Raw genomic sequence first — 15,511 nt, 5'->3', positions numbered from 1 at the left:
GGTGTTTGTGCAGCGCAGAACGGCGCTCTCGCACTGCATGACGTGACAGAAAACTAGTTGTCCAGTCCGGTTCTGTTCACAGAGCGCAGGTTTTCCAAGCATGAAAATTTATAGGTGTGAGTTTGGTTATAGAATGCGGTTGTCACTCCCATAAATAACTGAACTGTGTGTGAACCTAACCGTATTAAAGACTCAAACACAGGACTGACAGCTGTATTCTGCTGCTGTGTGAATATATGGCCCATATATGTGCTCACCTGCAGCATTCAGAGCCAAACTGAGTTCAAACGGACTCATAGTTCCTGACGAATCCTCATCAAACTGAAAAAAGATAGACTGTGGAAGAAAAAAAATGTAGATAAGTAATTTCTCCATATTTTTTGGGCACTTGAAAGGAAGCCAGTGATTGGGCTCCAATATGACACTGGCACAAAGCATTAAAGCAGTTGAGTTCATCAAAAGGATAAACAACAACAACAACAACATTTCAAGGTCTTTTGGTCTGTGCAAGACACGCTCCACGTAACCTAACACAACCTGCTAATTGTCACAGCTCAGTGTCCTCGCTGCTCTCTCTAACACTGTGCCAAATCTGAGAGTGACCTTTTCACGCATGAGAACTGAGATACCTGCAGATTGCGTAGGGAAGTGAGCAGCTTCTCAGCTTGAGCTCTGTTCAGACGGCCTCTGCCTCCAGTCTACATACCGCAGTTAAGAATATCAACCAAAAATGGGACATAGACTATATATATATATATATATATATATATATATATATATATATATATATATATACACACACACACACACACACACACTCTAAAAACTAATTCAGGGGACCTTTAGTCATTACTTAAATATATATATTGTTGTGAAATAAAAAATCAGGTTCTGAAATGTTAGACTTTTTACTTGTAATTGTTATTTTATTGAGCTTGGATGACACAAATTATGCCTATTGATTCGATATACTATCATGACTTGTCATAGTTTAACATTTTCAGTTAATCAAAAATGTATTTAATTTTAAGTTCTGTTAATGTAAAATACAATCTGATTACGTGTAAACGTGTTTCAGTGTTTTGAGTTGTATTAATACTTAATTTAGACGAACTTAAGTGAAACTGGGCTGGGATTTATATTTGCCATCATGCTTTGCCCATGGCACTTGAAAGGGAGAGTAAATGCTAAAATTAAGTGTTATATAATGTTTTTTGCACAAGATTAATGGTAAGGGAGATTTAGCAGTAATTAGTGTTTTGTTATGCTAATTTAGAAGAGTTTCTGTTAATGTGGGTTTTTGGAGATTTACCATCATGGTGACAAGCGGTGCTTGGTACGTTCATGTTACTTAGAAATGCGTTTTATTGTGTCCAAAAAGCGTCTTCACCTTACTTAAAACATTATGTTGGATCAACTTAAATAGTTGCATTCATGTTGACAATTATTAAGTTCATGTTACTTAGAAATGCGTTTTATTGTGGCAAAAAAGCGTCTTCACCTTACTTAAAACATTATGTTGGATCAACTTAAATAGTTGCATTCATGTTGACAATTATTAAGTTCATGTTACTTAGAAATATGTTTTTATTGTGGCAAAAAAAACATCTTCACCTTACTTAAAACATTATGTTGGATCAACTCAAAATATTGCTTTGAATTAATGCAATTCTCCCAATTGGCTTAAGTTAAAAATTCTAGTGGAAAACGTTAACATATTTTTTTTTTGCTGAACCAATGTTTTATTTTTTTAGAGTGACAACCATTCAAAACTTCCTGATCATTTAGTAAAAATTTAAGCCTACTTTTCTATTTTAATATTTTTTAAAATGTAATTTATTCCTGTGAATTTTCAGCATCATTACGCCAGTCTTCAGTGTCACATGATCCTTCAGAAATCATTCTAATTAGCTGATTTGCTGCTCAAGAAACATTTTTTTATTATCATTGTTGAAAAGAGAAGTGCTGTTTAAGATTTTTGTGGAAACCATGATACATTTTTTTAAATAAAAACTTAGAAAGATCAGCATTAAAGGGTTAGTTCACCCAAAAATGAAAATCTTGTCATTAATTACTCACCCTCAGATCGTTCCACACCTGTAAGATCTTTGTTCATCTTCAAAACACAAATGCAGAGATTTTTGATTAAAATCCGATGCCTCAGTGAGGCCTGCATTGCCAGCAAGACCATTAACACTTTCAGATGCCTAGAAACAGTTCATGTGACTACAGTGGTTCAACCTTAATGTTATGAAGCGACAAGAATACTTTTTGTGCACAAAAAAACTAAATAACGACTTAATTCAACTGCCAAAGTCACGTTCAGTAAACAAGGCTTTGTTACATCATAAGTGTTTCGAAATTTCAATGGTTAACCTCTGGGGTTCACAAACTTTGGCAGTTTGATACGCACTCCGAACCACTGATTCGAAACAAAAGCTTCGAAGCATGAAGCAGTGTTTTGAAATCGCCCATCACTAGATATTGTTGAATAAAGTTGTTATTTTGTCGTTTTGACGCACAAAAAGTATTCTCGTCGCTTCATAACATTAAGGTTGAACCACTGTAGTCACATGAACTGTTTTAAATACATCTTTAGTAGCTTTCTGGGCATTGAAAGTGTTGATTATCTTGCTGGCAAGACAATGAGCCATGGGATATTAAGAAAAATATCTTAATTTGTGTTCTTAAGATGAACGAAGGTCTTATGGGCGTGGTGAGTAATAAATGACAGAATTTTCATTTTTGAGTGAACTAACCCTTTAATTTGAAATAGAATTATAAATGTCTTTAATGTCACTTTCGATCAGTTTAATGCATCCTTGCTGAATAAAAGCATGTTTTTTTAATAAAAAAAATCTTATTCCAAACTTTCAAACAGTAGCATAAAAGTATATAATAAACATAATAAAAATATTGCTAGATGGAAGAAGGATACATCTTCTCCAAAGATGAGCTGTCTGCAGGTCTCCAGGGGAAGTTCATAGTCTTTTTCCAGCACTAAAACATAATTAAAGCACATAAACTGCATAAGCACTTGTTTTGAATGCACACTAAGAGCTCTTGGATTATTCTGGCACCTAGTGTGAACCAAAAGCAAACATATTTGGTTACTAATAGTTTTTGCAAATGCAACTGATTTATTCTGAAACTGAATTTGTCTTATAACTGATATGGATGTTAGTGTCATGTGAGTGTAAATCATTTTGTTATATAAACATATTTTTATACAGTAACAGTACTAATAATTTATTTAAAGGGTAAAACATTTTTAGTCTAAATATAATTAAGTCTTTATACAGTGGATGAATGTATAGCCAATACAGTGCAGCTGGAGTTCATTCTAAGTGACGCTACATGATACTTCCACCTTGTGGCCATTTATGGTACAGCAACCATGTGACTGACAGCTTGTGCTAAATGTGTAAATCCTGACCTGAGTTCACTAGATTCATAAATTGCACAGCATTCACTCTGTCATCCTGGAAAGTGAAAAACAATAGCATATTTGAGGACAACAGCTGCATTTAGTAATAAACACAGAATACCACAAATATCTGTGAATTTCACTGGATGGGATTGAGATTCTTACAGATCCAGCCTTTTCATCAAACCACTTCTGCACCCTGAACTGGTCCTCGGGTAAGACTGGCTTTGACATGACCATCTATGGACAGACAAACGCACACACATGTATATATAACATAATAATATCATATTTATGCACAGATGGTTGTTCTTCTTTCTCATTTTAGTCAGTACATGTCTTACCACAGAGTAGTTGTTGGTGCAGGGGAAATCCTGGAATCTGTAAAGCAGATTCGAAACTTTCATATGGTTAACCACTGGACAGGCATAAACACATTATCACAATATATAACTGACAGAAACATAAGATATTTGATGTTCTTTGTACCCCTGTATGTTGCCGGTTTTGGTGTAAATGCGGAGGAAGAACTCCCCCTGCTGGTTGGGCCTGTATGTGGAGGCTAGGATGACATAACTGCCAGGCTCCAGGTGCACCTTCCGCCACACGCTCCTGATGCTGCGGTACTTTCCAGAGCGAGCAACCGGACGGTTATTGGAGAAGAACTGCTGGTCCAGAGATCCTGGCTTGTCCTTCAGCTAAACGTAGAGAAGGTGTGAAAGAGTCATGTGTATGTGTTTATATATTAGGAAAATGTTTTAGATGAGTGTTTCAGATAGTTACGCAGCGAGCATATATTCATTCAGCTGCTCACCTCAGAGGGGACCTGAAAGAGAGAATGAAGAGGTAAGATAAGGGAGAAATACAATTTGCAACTATAGCAGGGGCTTTTAAAGGGTTAGTTCACCCAAAAATGAAAATTCTGTAATTTATTACTCACCCTCATGCCGTTCCATACCCGTAAGACCTTCGTTAATCTTCGAAACACAAATTAAGATATTTTAGTTGAAATCCGATGGCTCCGTGAGGCCTCCATAGCCAGCAATGACATTTCCTCTCTCAAGATCCATTAATGTACTAAAAACATATTTAAATCGGTTCATGTGAGTACAGTGGTTCAATATTAATATTATAAAGCGACGAGAATATTTTTGGTGCGCTTCGAAGTGTTATGAATCAGCGTGTCGAATCATGATTCAGATTAAACCGCCAAACTGCTGAAATCACGTGACTTTGGCGCTCCGAACCACTGATTTGACACAAAAGATTCATAACGCTCCGAAGCTTCCTGAAGCAGTGTTTTGAAATCGGCCATCACTAAATAAGTCGTTATTTTGGTTTTTTTGGCGCACCAAAAAGATTCTTGTCACTTTATATTAATATTGAACCACTGTACCCACATGAACCGATTTAAATATGTTTTTAGTACATTAATGGATCTTGAGAGAGGAAATGTCATTGCTGGCTATGGAGGCCTCACGGAGCCATCGGATTTCAACAAAAATATCTTAATTTGTGTTCCCAAGATGAACAAAGGTCTTACGGGTGTGGAACGGCATGAGGGTGAGTAATTAATGACAGAATTTTCATTTTTGGGTGAACTAACCCTTTAACTCTTTCCCCGTCAGCATTTATTTATATATATGTGTATATATATATATATATATATATATATATATATAAAAGTTGCCAACCAATGCCAGCATTTTTGATAGTTTTCACAAAACTTTCATGGTCCCCAGAATATTTTGTTGTATGAATATGTGAATATACAATATATCAAAAGAAAGAACAGAGCCTCTGCTTTAAAAAAATATTCTAGCTTCATGCATTCTTTTTTATCAACACTTGAATGTGGGTCAGTTTCATAAAAAGCAACATTTTAAACAAAATGCTGAGAAAATCGCGTTTTTGCCAAAGACTACACCCGGATCGGATTCAGCATGATGACCAAAACATAGATCGAGCAGATCAAGTCCGTCAACACACAAAGCTTGTAACACTTCCTGGGTCGACATTTCATTCATTAGGCAGTTTTGATTTATATGCGGTTTAATGTTTGATGATCGCGTTATTTTACATGATTGCTTTTTTCTGCTTCTTCTTTGCCTGTGTTTTGATCTGGAGATTCTGTACTCTTTCAGAAGATGCATAATAGCACCCACTACTGTATAACAGTGAAAACATGAATTGCCAAAAAATTGTCAGTGGCAGGGAAAGAGTTAAAAGGAAGATCTCAATTTCTTTTTTTAAATAAATAAATATGCATTAAACAATAACTTCAACCAAAGCTAATGTTACAAAGCTAATGTCTCTCCCAAATAAAATGTAATACTTTTACAGGGCTCAACAAGGCTGAATTAAATTAAAAAGCAGTAATAATGTTAAATATTACAATTTAAAGGTGCCCTCGAATGAAAAATTGAATTTATCTTGGCATAGTTAAATAACAAGAGTTCAGTACATGGAAATGACATACAGTGAGTCTCAAACACTGTTGTTTCCTCCTTCTTGTATAAATCTCATTTGTTTAAAAGACCTCTGAAGAACAGGCGAATCTCAACATAACACCGACTGTTACGTAACAGTTGGGGTGTACGCCCCCAATATTTGCATATGCCAGCCCACAGTCCCAACATTATGAAAGGCATTAGACAAGGGCAGCCAGTATTAACGTCTGGATGTGCACAACCAAATCATCAGACTAGGTAAGCAAGCAAGAACAATAGCGAAAAATGGCAGATGGAGCAATAATAACTGACACGATCCATGATAACATGATATTTTTAGTGATATTTGTAAACTGTCTTTCTAAATGTTTCGTTAGCATGTTGCTAATGTACTGTTAAATGTGGTTAAAGTTACCATCGGTTATTACTGTATTCACGGAGACAAGAGCCGTCGCTATTTTCATTTTTAAACACTTGCAGTCTGTATAATGCATAAACACAACTCCATTCTTTATAAATTTCTCCAACAGTGTAGCATTAGCCGTTAGCCATGGAGCACTATCAAACTCATTCAAAATCAGAAGTAAACAATATAACAGTATACAATACTCACATAATCTGACGCATGCATGACGAACACTTTGTAAAGATCCATTTTGAGGATTATATTAGCTGTGTAAACTTTGTTAAGGCACTGTTTAAGGCAAGCGCGAGCTCTGTGGGCGGAGAGCACGGGATTTAAAGGGGCCGCAGCAAATCGGCGCGTTTATAATGATGCCCCAAAATAGGCAGTTAAAAAAATTAATTAAAAAAAATCTATGGGGTATTTTGAGTTGAAACTTCACAGACACATTCAGGGGACACCTTAGACTTATATTACATCTTTTAAAAACATAATCTAGGGCACCTTTAAAATAGAATAGTGACAACACTATTTTCTATTTCAATGTAAGTCGAAATGTAATTTAATCCTATGATGGCTAAGCTAAATTATCAGCAGTCATTACTCCAGTTTTTAGTCTTGTTTTTATTATTACATTATTTTATTATTATATTAATTTAAATAAAAAATCATGTATGTTTCTATACATCAATAATGATTGAGTTAATGGCTTTGCATCATAACAAAGTATGTAAATGCATTACAATGGTACTATAGGTATATTATTATAAGCCTGGCTTAAAATGCACCACTTTTATACATTTGTAACAGGCTCCCTACTCCATCTCTAAAGAAGGTTGAAGGTTGAAGTTGATTATAACCAGTCTCTTACCTTGTAGATGTGAAATGCGATGTAGAGGAAGTTGACTTTATCTTTCTGTCTGCGGTATTTCTGGAGAAGCTCCACCAGTACCGTGCACTTCTTCTTTTTCTCTCCCAGTTTCTCTGTCTTTTTCACCGGAGCCACTGTGACTTCTTCATCCTCTTCTCCATCCCCTTCCTCCACTTCATCATCCTCTCCATAGTCATGGTCATCCACATCTTTCTCAGACAGAGTCATCTGAAACTGAGGGTTTTTCCAGAAAGATCCTGCAGGGATGATTATTATATTATATTAATTATGTTGGGACAGTTTTTAAATTTGAATAAAATGAAAACTAAAAGACTTTCAAATCACATGAGCCAATATTTTATTCACAGATAACATATCCTAGATAACATAAATGTTTAAACTGTGAAATTTTTAAAATTTTTTGCACAAAATGAGCTCATTTCAAATTTGATGCCTGCTACAGGTCTCAAAATAGTTGGGACGGGGGCATGTTTACCATGGTGTAGCATCTCCCCTTCTTTTCAAAATAGTTTGAAGACGTCTGGGCATCGAGGTTATGAGTTTCTGGAGTTTTGGTGTTGGAATTCGGTCCCATTCTTGCCTGATATAGGTTTCCAGCTGCTGAAGAGTTTGTGGTCATCTTTGATGTATTTTCCTCTATAGGTGAAAGATCTGGGCTGCAGGCAGGCCAATTCAGTACCCGGACTCTTCTATGACGAAGCCATGCTGTTGTAATAGCTGCAGTATGTGGTTTTGCATTGTCTTGCTGAAATACACAAGGCCTTCCCTGAAATAGACGTCATCTGGAAACCTTTTTATACCTTTCAGCATTCATAGTGCCTTCCAAAACATGCAAGCTGCCCATACCGTATGCAATTATGCACCCCCGTACCATCAGAGATGCTGGCTTTTAAACTGAACACTGATGACACGCTGGAAGGTCTCCCTCCTCTTTAACCCGGAGGACACGGCATCCGTGATTTCCAACAAGAATGTCAAATTTGGACTCGTCTGACCATAGAACACTTTTCCACTTTGAAAACAGCGCTTCTGGACCATGCTCACATATGGCTTCTTTTTTGCATGATAAAGCTTTAGTTGGCATCTGCAGATGGCACGGCGGATTGTGTTTACTGACAGTGGTTTCTGGAAGTATTCCTGGGCCCATTTAGTAATGTCATTGACACAGTCCTGCTGATGAGTGATGCGGTGTCGTCTGAGGGCCTGAAGACCACGGGCATCCAATAAAGGTCTTGGGCCTTGTCCCTTACGCACAGAGATTTCTCCAGTTTCTCTGAATCTTTTGATGATGTTACTTTTTTTGAGACCTGTAGCAGGCCTCAAATTTTAAATGAACTCATTTAGTGGATAAAAGTGTAAAATTTCTTTGTTTAAACATTTATGTTATTTATGTTCTATTGTGAATAAAATATTGGCTCATGTGATTTGAAAGTCTTTTAGTTTTCATTTTATACAGAGGAATTTCAAATTTCATTATTTCAAATTTAAAAAACGTCCCAACATTTCCGGAATTTGATTGTATGTTTACAAGCTGTTTAATTTATAAAATTTATAAAAATTCATTAAAACAAAATTCATTAAAACTAAATCCATAAAATGATCGCATTCTGGGAACTCCTTAAAGGTTCTATATATGATGCGCCTGACAGAAGTTCTATATAGAATCTTTTCTTCTAAGAGTTTGGGAAGTCTGTGGAAATGTTGGTTTTTCAAAGGAAAAGAACAAAAAATAGGAAATATCTTGATTTTAGTTACTTTATTTTTTATTGTTTTAAATCATTTTAAGTCATCTCGAGGCCCTTTGGAAGTTCACTGAGGCCCCCTAGTGGGTTGAGATCCACTGATATAGACTTATTCATAATAAACATGCACTTACTGGGGTATTTTCGGCTGCCCCCTGCAGAGCACATTGGGACCCAGGTGCCTTGATGTGAGCTCAGCGTCCAGGACGGGGTGGTCGTGTCATCACTCGCCTCCCCTGACATAGAGTCCGGATTCACGCTGCACATTTCCACTGTATTAAACAGTCGGCAAAAGTCCTCTATTCCAATCCTGGAAAACATAAGTGCTTATGAAGTCCAGATTTTAACTAGATGGCTTTTTAAGGGATGCATTGACTGCAGTGGCAGTTATTATTTGTTGTAGTATTAGTACAGTTATATAATTCTTGGCATTTAATTGATTCAGGTTTGGCAGTGCTCCACAATAGAAAGAGATAGACATGTGTGTGAGGAAATCACTCCCATAATACAATCAAAGGCGCTGTCTATTTTAAATATGTTTGTGTGCATGTCCCATGATTAAATTCTACAGGAGCCCCTGTTTGAGTATTTGAGTTATGGGAAAGTTTTTTGTATACTGGGAAAATTTACCTACCAGAATTCTCCATCTTCAACTTTGGCCAACTCAAGTCGGGTCTTCTGAGCACTGTCTATAAGGTCCCAGTCTTTACACCTGCACACAAACACAAATGCCCAGTCTTTAGCAGCTCTGAGGTGCAAACCTTGTAACAAAATGAGCTGCTGAAGTCTTTCTCACCTGTCACTCCAGGGTCCACAGTACTCAATAAACCCCCAGGGGTTACGCAGCCTCACCAGTAAGACCTCTTCAGACTCCCTCTGGACCTACACACACACACACACACACACACACAAACATGGGTTTCATGTTTTATGGGGACTTTCCATAGACATAATGATTTTTATACTGTGCAAACTGTATCCCCTAATCCTAAACCTACCCCTAAACACAACCCTCACAGAAAACTTCAGCATTTTCACGTTTTCAAAAAACATTATTCTGTATGATTTATAAGCTGTTTTCCTCGTTGAGACCAAAAAATGTCCCCACAACATTTGGATTACCGGGACCACATACACTCACACTCACTCATATACACACACTCTCTCTCTCTTTCACATTCTCTCTCTCCCCCTCTTTCTCACACACACATACACACACAAACAGAGCATGTGAAAACCTATTGTGGTGTATATTAGGCTCTCAAGTGTTTACCAAAAGCTCTTATAAAAAAATCACTAATTGGATGAATCCTTCAAAATTTGTCAAGAAACGTTGTATTTCACCCTAAATTCACACTAAAAGAAAATAATCTCACATTGCAAAAAATAAAATAAAAATTCTTTATTTTTCTTTGTGAAATTCCCACAATGCTCATGTTCCTGAAATCATGTGTATATGCAATATACTCATACCTTATCTGTATCAGTGATAGCATAGGCATGACCTTTAATGAGACCCTCTGATGTCACAATGCCAATGTCCTTCACACTCGTAGCCTGTACACAAAACATGTGTGTGTTTAAAAGGTTAGTTCACCCAAAAATGAAAATTCTGCCATCATTTACTCACCCTCATGTCGTTCCAAACCCGTAAGACTTTTGTTCATCTTTGGAACACAAATTAAGATATTTTTGATGAAATCTTAAAGCTTTCTGTCTCTCCATTGATAGCAACTTTGACGCTTCAAAAAGTTCATAAAGAAAAACAAATCCAATGTAAAACTAATGTAAAACTGAATTGAGTGGTTTAGTCCAAATTTTCTGAAGAGACTCGATCGCTTTATATGATGAACAATTTAGGCTTTTATTCACATATAAACATTCATCGATGCACACATCAGTTATGGTAATCATGTTTTCTTGACACGTGCGAGAACCAATGAGTGTTACGCAGCACGTTTGAACTTCCGCAAAAGGTTTGTTCTTGTGCATCATTCAGCTTCGGTTGAGCTTCTATTTATGTTCGCTGATGCATGTTTATATGTGAGTAAATGCCTAAATGAAATCTGTTCATCATAAAAAGCGATCAGTTCTCTTCAGAATATTTGGACTAAACCACTCAATTACTGGAATAGTTTTACAATCTCTTTATGAATTTTTGAAGCATCAAAGTTTCAACTGCATAGGCTGTCAGAAAGCTCTCAGATTTCATCAAAAAGATCTTTATTTGTGTTCCGAAGATGAATGAAAGTCTTACGGGTTTGAAACGACATGAAGGTGACAAAACCTGATGTATTTGGTGTAGTTGGTCCACCAGCACTCCTGCAAAACATATCATATGCTGGTGACCAACAATGCTGGATTTTTCAGCAGGGCTATCATGTATATATATAATGTTAGGGTTAGGGTTATACATTTATAACCCTAGTCCATACATGTATGAAGCAGCTGATCAGGCTGCTCCTGGCCAGGGCAGCAGTGATGGCTCTCCAGAGCATGCGTGGGGGCCGAGAAGACACGGGGAGGGAGTACGCAATGCCCCCTGTGAAATCCTCCATTCCCTCTGAGATAATCCCCCCTTTTAGACTGCCATAAGAACCAATCAGCCTTTAAAAACAGACAGACACACACACACACACACATATTACTAAGTGGCTTCTATTAGTTGAATTCCACATTTATTACTCTGCATCAATCATTGCATTTGATCATTTTTCACAACTGGATGTTTTTTCTAAAAATATCAGTCCTTAAATAACACAAAGGAACAAGGGCTTTCACGTGAGCGGTGTCACTAATGAATAGTCACACGCCCACACAGTCGAGGACACATATGCTGGAACTGACTTGGCATAAGCTTTCTCCACCAGGGCGCTCCAGAACTCGTTGGTGGTGCGAGAGTAGCTGAAAAGCAGACGGCCCTCTCTCACAGGCAGCCTGTCATCCACTACCACCTCCACCCACTCACCATACTGCCAGAACTACACAGAGAGAGAGAGACAGAGAGAACAGGGTTATATCTGCTCTGTACAAGCACATTCGGGTGTTGATGCACCTGGAAAAGTGGGATGTTTTACTGCTTTATGGGTCTCGAAACAATCTGTTTCAGTTTTGCAACATTTGGGCCAGTTTATTTCCTCTGTTTTATCATATAAGGTCATATAAGTCATATAAGGAGTCATATAAGGAGAATCGAACATTTACTTGAAAATTGTATGAAAATATGCAAAAATGTGGGGTTGGTAATATTTTTACAAAACAAAAATGCAGGAAAAACAGTACAATTTTTGTTAGAATTTAAAGGCACACTATCTAGCGGTTAAAACAAAACTGCATGCATTTTGCTGAAGAACATTGTTTTGGTTGTGCTTCGGCTCTGCGTGACTGTGCAGATGAATATGGTTCTTTCATTACTAAAAATGAGAGAGATTATCCTACTGCTCATAAATCATTCACTACTAGGATTATAACCAGTTTAGATGGAAAGGATCTCAAGCTGACTAGCTGAAGACGTAGATATACCCAATAATAGACACGGTGCTTCCTTGAAAAATAAATTCCAGCACAACAACCATAATGAAATGAGGCTTTACAATAGATAATGCTTTACAGTGAACTCTGTTAGAGAGCTACATATGGCAATTTATCTGTTCAATAAAATACCTTACTCACCTGTTGAGTAATAAAAACACCATCTCTGCATCGCTTTTGCAACATTTTAAATCCCTGAGTTCTCGCCATCACTGAAAAGCTAATGTTGATTCTTGTTTTATTACAAGTTCTGCAGCTTTCTCTGTTTGCCAGCAGACTCTCCTCCGTTCGGCATTTGTTTAAAACGGGTGATTCCCTCCCACACCAGACAAGTGTCAAAGTAGCGGCGGCGCTGTAAATTCTACTGTCAACCTGAGCGGACCCATGTCGGATCCGCAGACACGCACGCGCCTTTACTGTAACGGTTGTATCAATTTGCGGGTCCCAAACGGACCCGCCGCGGAGGTAAGGTTTTAATCGCGGATGCAGCGAAAGATTCAGAGAAACTGGAGAAATCTCTGTGCGTAAGGGACAAGGCCCAAGACCTTTATTGGATGCACGTGGTCTTCAGGCCCTCAGACGACACCGCATCACTCATGGGCAGGATTGTGTCAATGACATTAATAAATGGGCCCAGGAATACTTCCAGAAACCACTGTCCGCGATCCGCCTTCATTGCGGATCCGTCACTGCGCGCAAGTGGACGCCGATACAGGTCTGTTCGCGGATACGTTCTGGAAGCCGCGATACCTCCGCGGCCGATCCGCCGCGGAGTCCTTTTGCTATAAATATATTTTAAATTATAATTTATTCCTGTGCGGCAATGCCGAATTTTTAGTAGCCATTACACCACATGATTCTGCAGAAATCATTCTAATTGCTTATTTTCTGCTCACAAAATATTTCTTATTATTTTCAAAAAATTGTGCTGCTTAATACTTTTGTGTAAACCATGATATATTTGATGGATAAGTTCATCAGAACAGCATTTATTTGAAAGAGAAATCTTTTGTTATGTATTTACTGTCACTTTTGGTTAATTTAATGCATCCTTACCGAATAAAAGTAAGGCTGGGAACAATAAACCGTTGAATCGTGAATCAAGAAATGATTCTGAGATTAGTTTTCAACAGCAAATGGCACTGCATGCTTTAGAAACAGCAGTACCTGAAATCGATACACACACACCACTTGAACCTTCTATAAAATAATCATTCATAAAGTTAGAAAAAGTTTAAACGAATTACAAGGGTGTTTGCAGTGGGTTGTTTCAAAGACTATCCACCTGTTTCCGTGGGCCGCTACTGTAAACGAGAACGTGGGTACAACTTCCGGTGAGGCGGCGGAAGTAGCATACCAATGGTATTTAGTGTGCTAATTAGCGAAGAGGCTAAGTGTTTTTTGGATCATTGTTTACTTTGCAAAGTTGCAAATCTTTATGAGAGATGTCGTTACGGCGCTCAGGGACAACATTTCAGTTTAGTACATTTATTAGTTAATAATATCACAATACAATAAACAGTTTTCGTGCCCTTAATTGCCCTTTACTTTACTGACCTTCCACAAAAGCGCTGCTGCATGACTAGAGCATCCTGACCCTGCAATACATGAACAACCCGCTGTCTGTACTTCACCCGTCACTGATGCACCAAAGCCTTATGATGCGATTTTACTCCTAACGTATCGTGCGTGCCAGAGCCAGTCGCGTTTCCACTGTATGCGATGCTTAAGGCTACTGATGTTAACCATTGCGATAAATACACACGTTTATGGAAAATAACAGAGACTGCTTGAGGGACGAAGACAATTCTTATATGATTATAATCGTGTATTTATTTAGTTGAATGTTTTATCTGTCTCTTCCCTGTGCCTGTTGATTCCTGACAAATGCATATCTTTCACAGATTCACACACTCCGGTTAACTCGTATACAGACATCCCAACCTGCAAAAAGTCATTTCAGGGAATATCACGAGAATATCATTCTCGTGATATTCCATTCTCGTAAATAAATGGAAGCAGGCGCAACTGAATCTGTTAGATTTAGCATGATTGATCTGCACTCCTGACATAAATTAATACATTACTATTAATGTAACATTTTTTATTGTAAAACATTGTTCAAATATTGATGCTGGAATCTTAAATCTTTAAGTAAAAAACAAACGTTCGCAAGTTTGGATCGTTAAATCTTGAATGACTGTCAAATGTTGAATGAATGAGTGTCAAGTCCAGCTTGTTTACTTCGAACCGGAAGACGCTCCCACGTTTGACGCAAGGCCTCATGGGGCGTAGGAAACTTGTGGATAGAATAACACAAGACGTGTCACTCGTATTGTTTTGAATGGGAGAAAGTGTAACGCGCAATATGGCGGAAATAGTCCCGCCTCCTAAATAAGAGCCAATCGCCGACTGGTAAAGTCATCGCGTCACTTCAGCGGCCGTTAGAATCACCGGTTTCTATAGAAACAGTCAGACGCGCGCCTCCGAAGAGACGCGCATTTAGGTCTGCGCATGCGCATTAGCTTGATCCAGCCTAAAAAGTTTTTTTTGTCATGATTTGAGCGTTTAGAAACTAAATTTATGAGCCGGTTGTTGCTAGATTTCATTGGTGATTTCAAATATGAAATTTATTTGTAAGGTTGGCAAACAGTTTTGGAGAATTTGATGTTTCCCCATTCAAAGAGATTGCATGATGCCCAGGATGCCCGAGAGGCGTTTCAAAGATGGCCGCCGAGTGAAATGACTTGTCTTAAAGGGACTTTGGTTGTTTACATTAATCTCGCATCATAAAAACATTCTGAGGTGCAAGTACATATACCTGAATGCACAAGCGCGCTTCTTCATGAGCATTTGAGCACGCAGTTAAAAACTAGCCTAGAGCGCCATCTGCTGTTAAAAACCAAGCTCAGAATCAAACGAAGGAGAATTGCGATGCATTCGGAAAATCTCAGAATTGATCCACGAATCAATTTATTCTCCCATCCCTAAATAAAAGCATTAATTTCTTTCTTTTTTAAAAAAAATAATACTGACCCAAACTTTTGAACGGTAGTGTACTTTAAT

The 15,511-nt window shown here is 37.8% G+C and overlaps 1 protein-coding gene across 3 annotated transcripts in view; it reads right to left on the bottom strand.

Annotated features, from left to right (window-relative positions):
* capn12 (calpain 12) overlaps positions 1-15,511 on the bottom strand; it is a 33,533-nt gene that overhangs the window by 6,235 nt on the left and 11,787 nt on the right. For all 3 annotated transcript variants that reach the window (XR_007181529.1, XR_007181530.1, XM_048167754.1), the window contains 15 exons: positions 11,762-11,895; positions 11,350-11,521; positions 10,388-10,471; positions 9,711-9,796; positions 9,549-9,626; positions 9,049-9,224; positions 7,152-7,408; positions 4,242-4,253; positions 3,917-4,125; positions 3,772-3,808; positions 3,593-3,667; positions 3,437-3,482; positions 2,939-3,000; positions 630-698; positions 258-336 (listed from right to left, as the gene is read on the bottom strand). Coding sequence is in view for 1 of the 3 variants with exons in the window: in XM_048167754.1 (XP_048023711.1) it covers positions 258-336; positions 630-698; positions 2,939-3,000; positions 3,437-3,482; positions 3,593-3,667; positions 3,772-3,808; positions 3,917-4,125; positions 4,242-4,253; positions 7,152-7,408; positions 9,049-9,224; positions 9,549-9,626; positions 9,711-9,796; positions 10,388-10,471; positions 11,350-11,521; positions 11,762-11,895 (1,576 nt within the window). In the remaining 2 variants the exon portion in view is untranslated. The remainder of the gene's footprint in view (positions 1-257; positions 337-629; positions 699-2,938; positions 3,001-3,436; positions 3,483-3,592; positions 3,668-3,771; positions 3,809-3,916; positions 4,126-4,241; positions 4,254-7,151; positions 7,409-9,048; positions 9,225-9,548; positions 9,627-9,710; positions 9,797-10,387; positions 10,472-11,349; positions 11,522-11,761; positions 11,896-15,511) is intronic.

Source organism: Megalobrama amblycephala, linkage group LG19 (assembly GCF_018812025.1).
Source record: "Megalobrama amblycephala isolate DHTTF-2021 linkage group LG19, ASM1881202v1, whole genome shotgun sequence".
Taxonomy (NCBI): Eukaryota; Metazoa; Chordata; class Actinopteri; order Cypriniformes; family Xenocyprididae; genus Megalobrama; species Megalobrama amblycephala.
The sequence above is the reverse complement of the archived record's forward strand: the minus strand, read 5'-3'. Positions and strand labels throughout refer to the sequence as shown.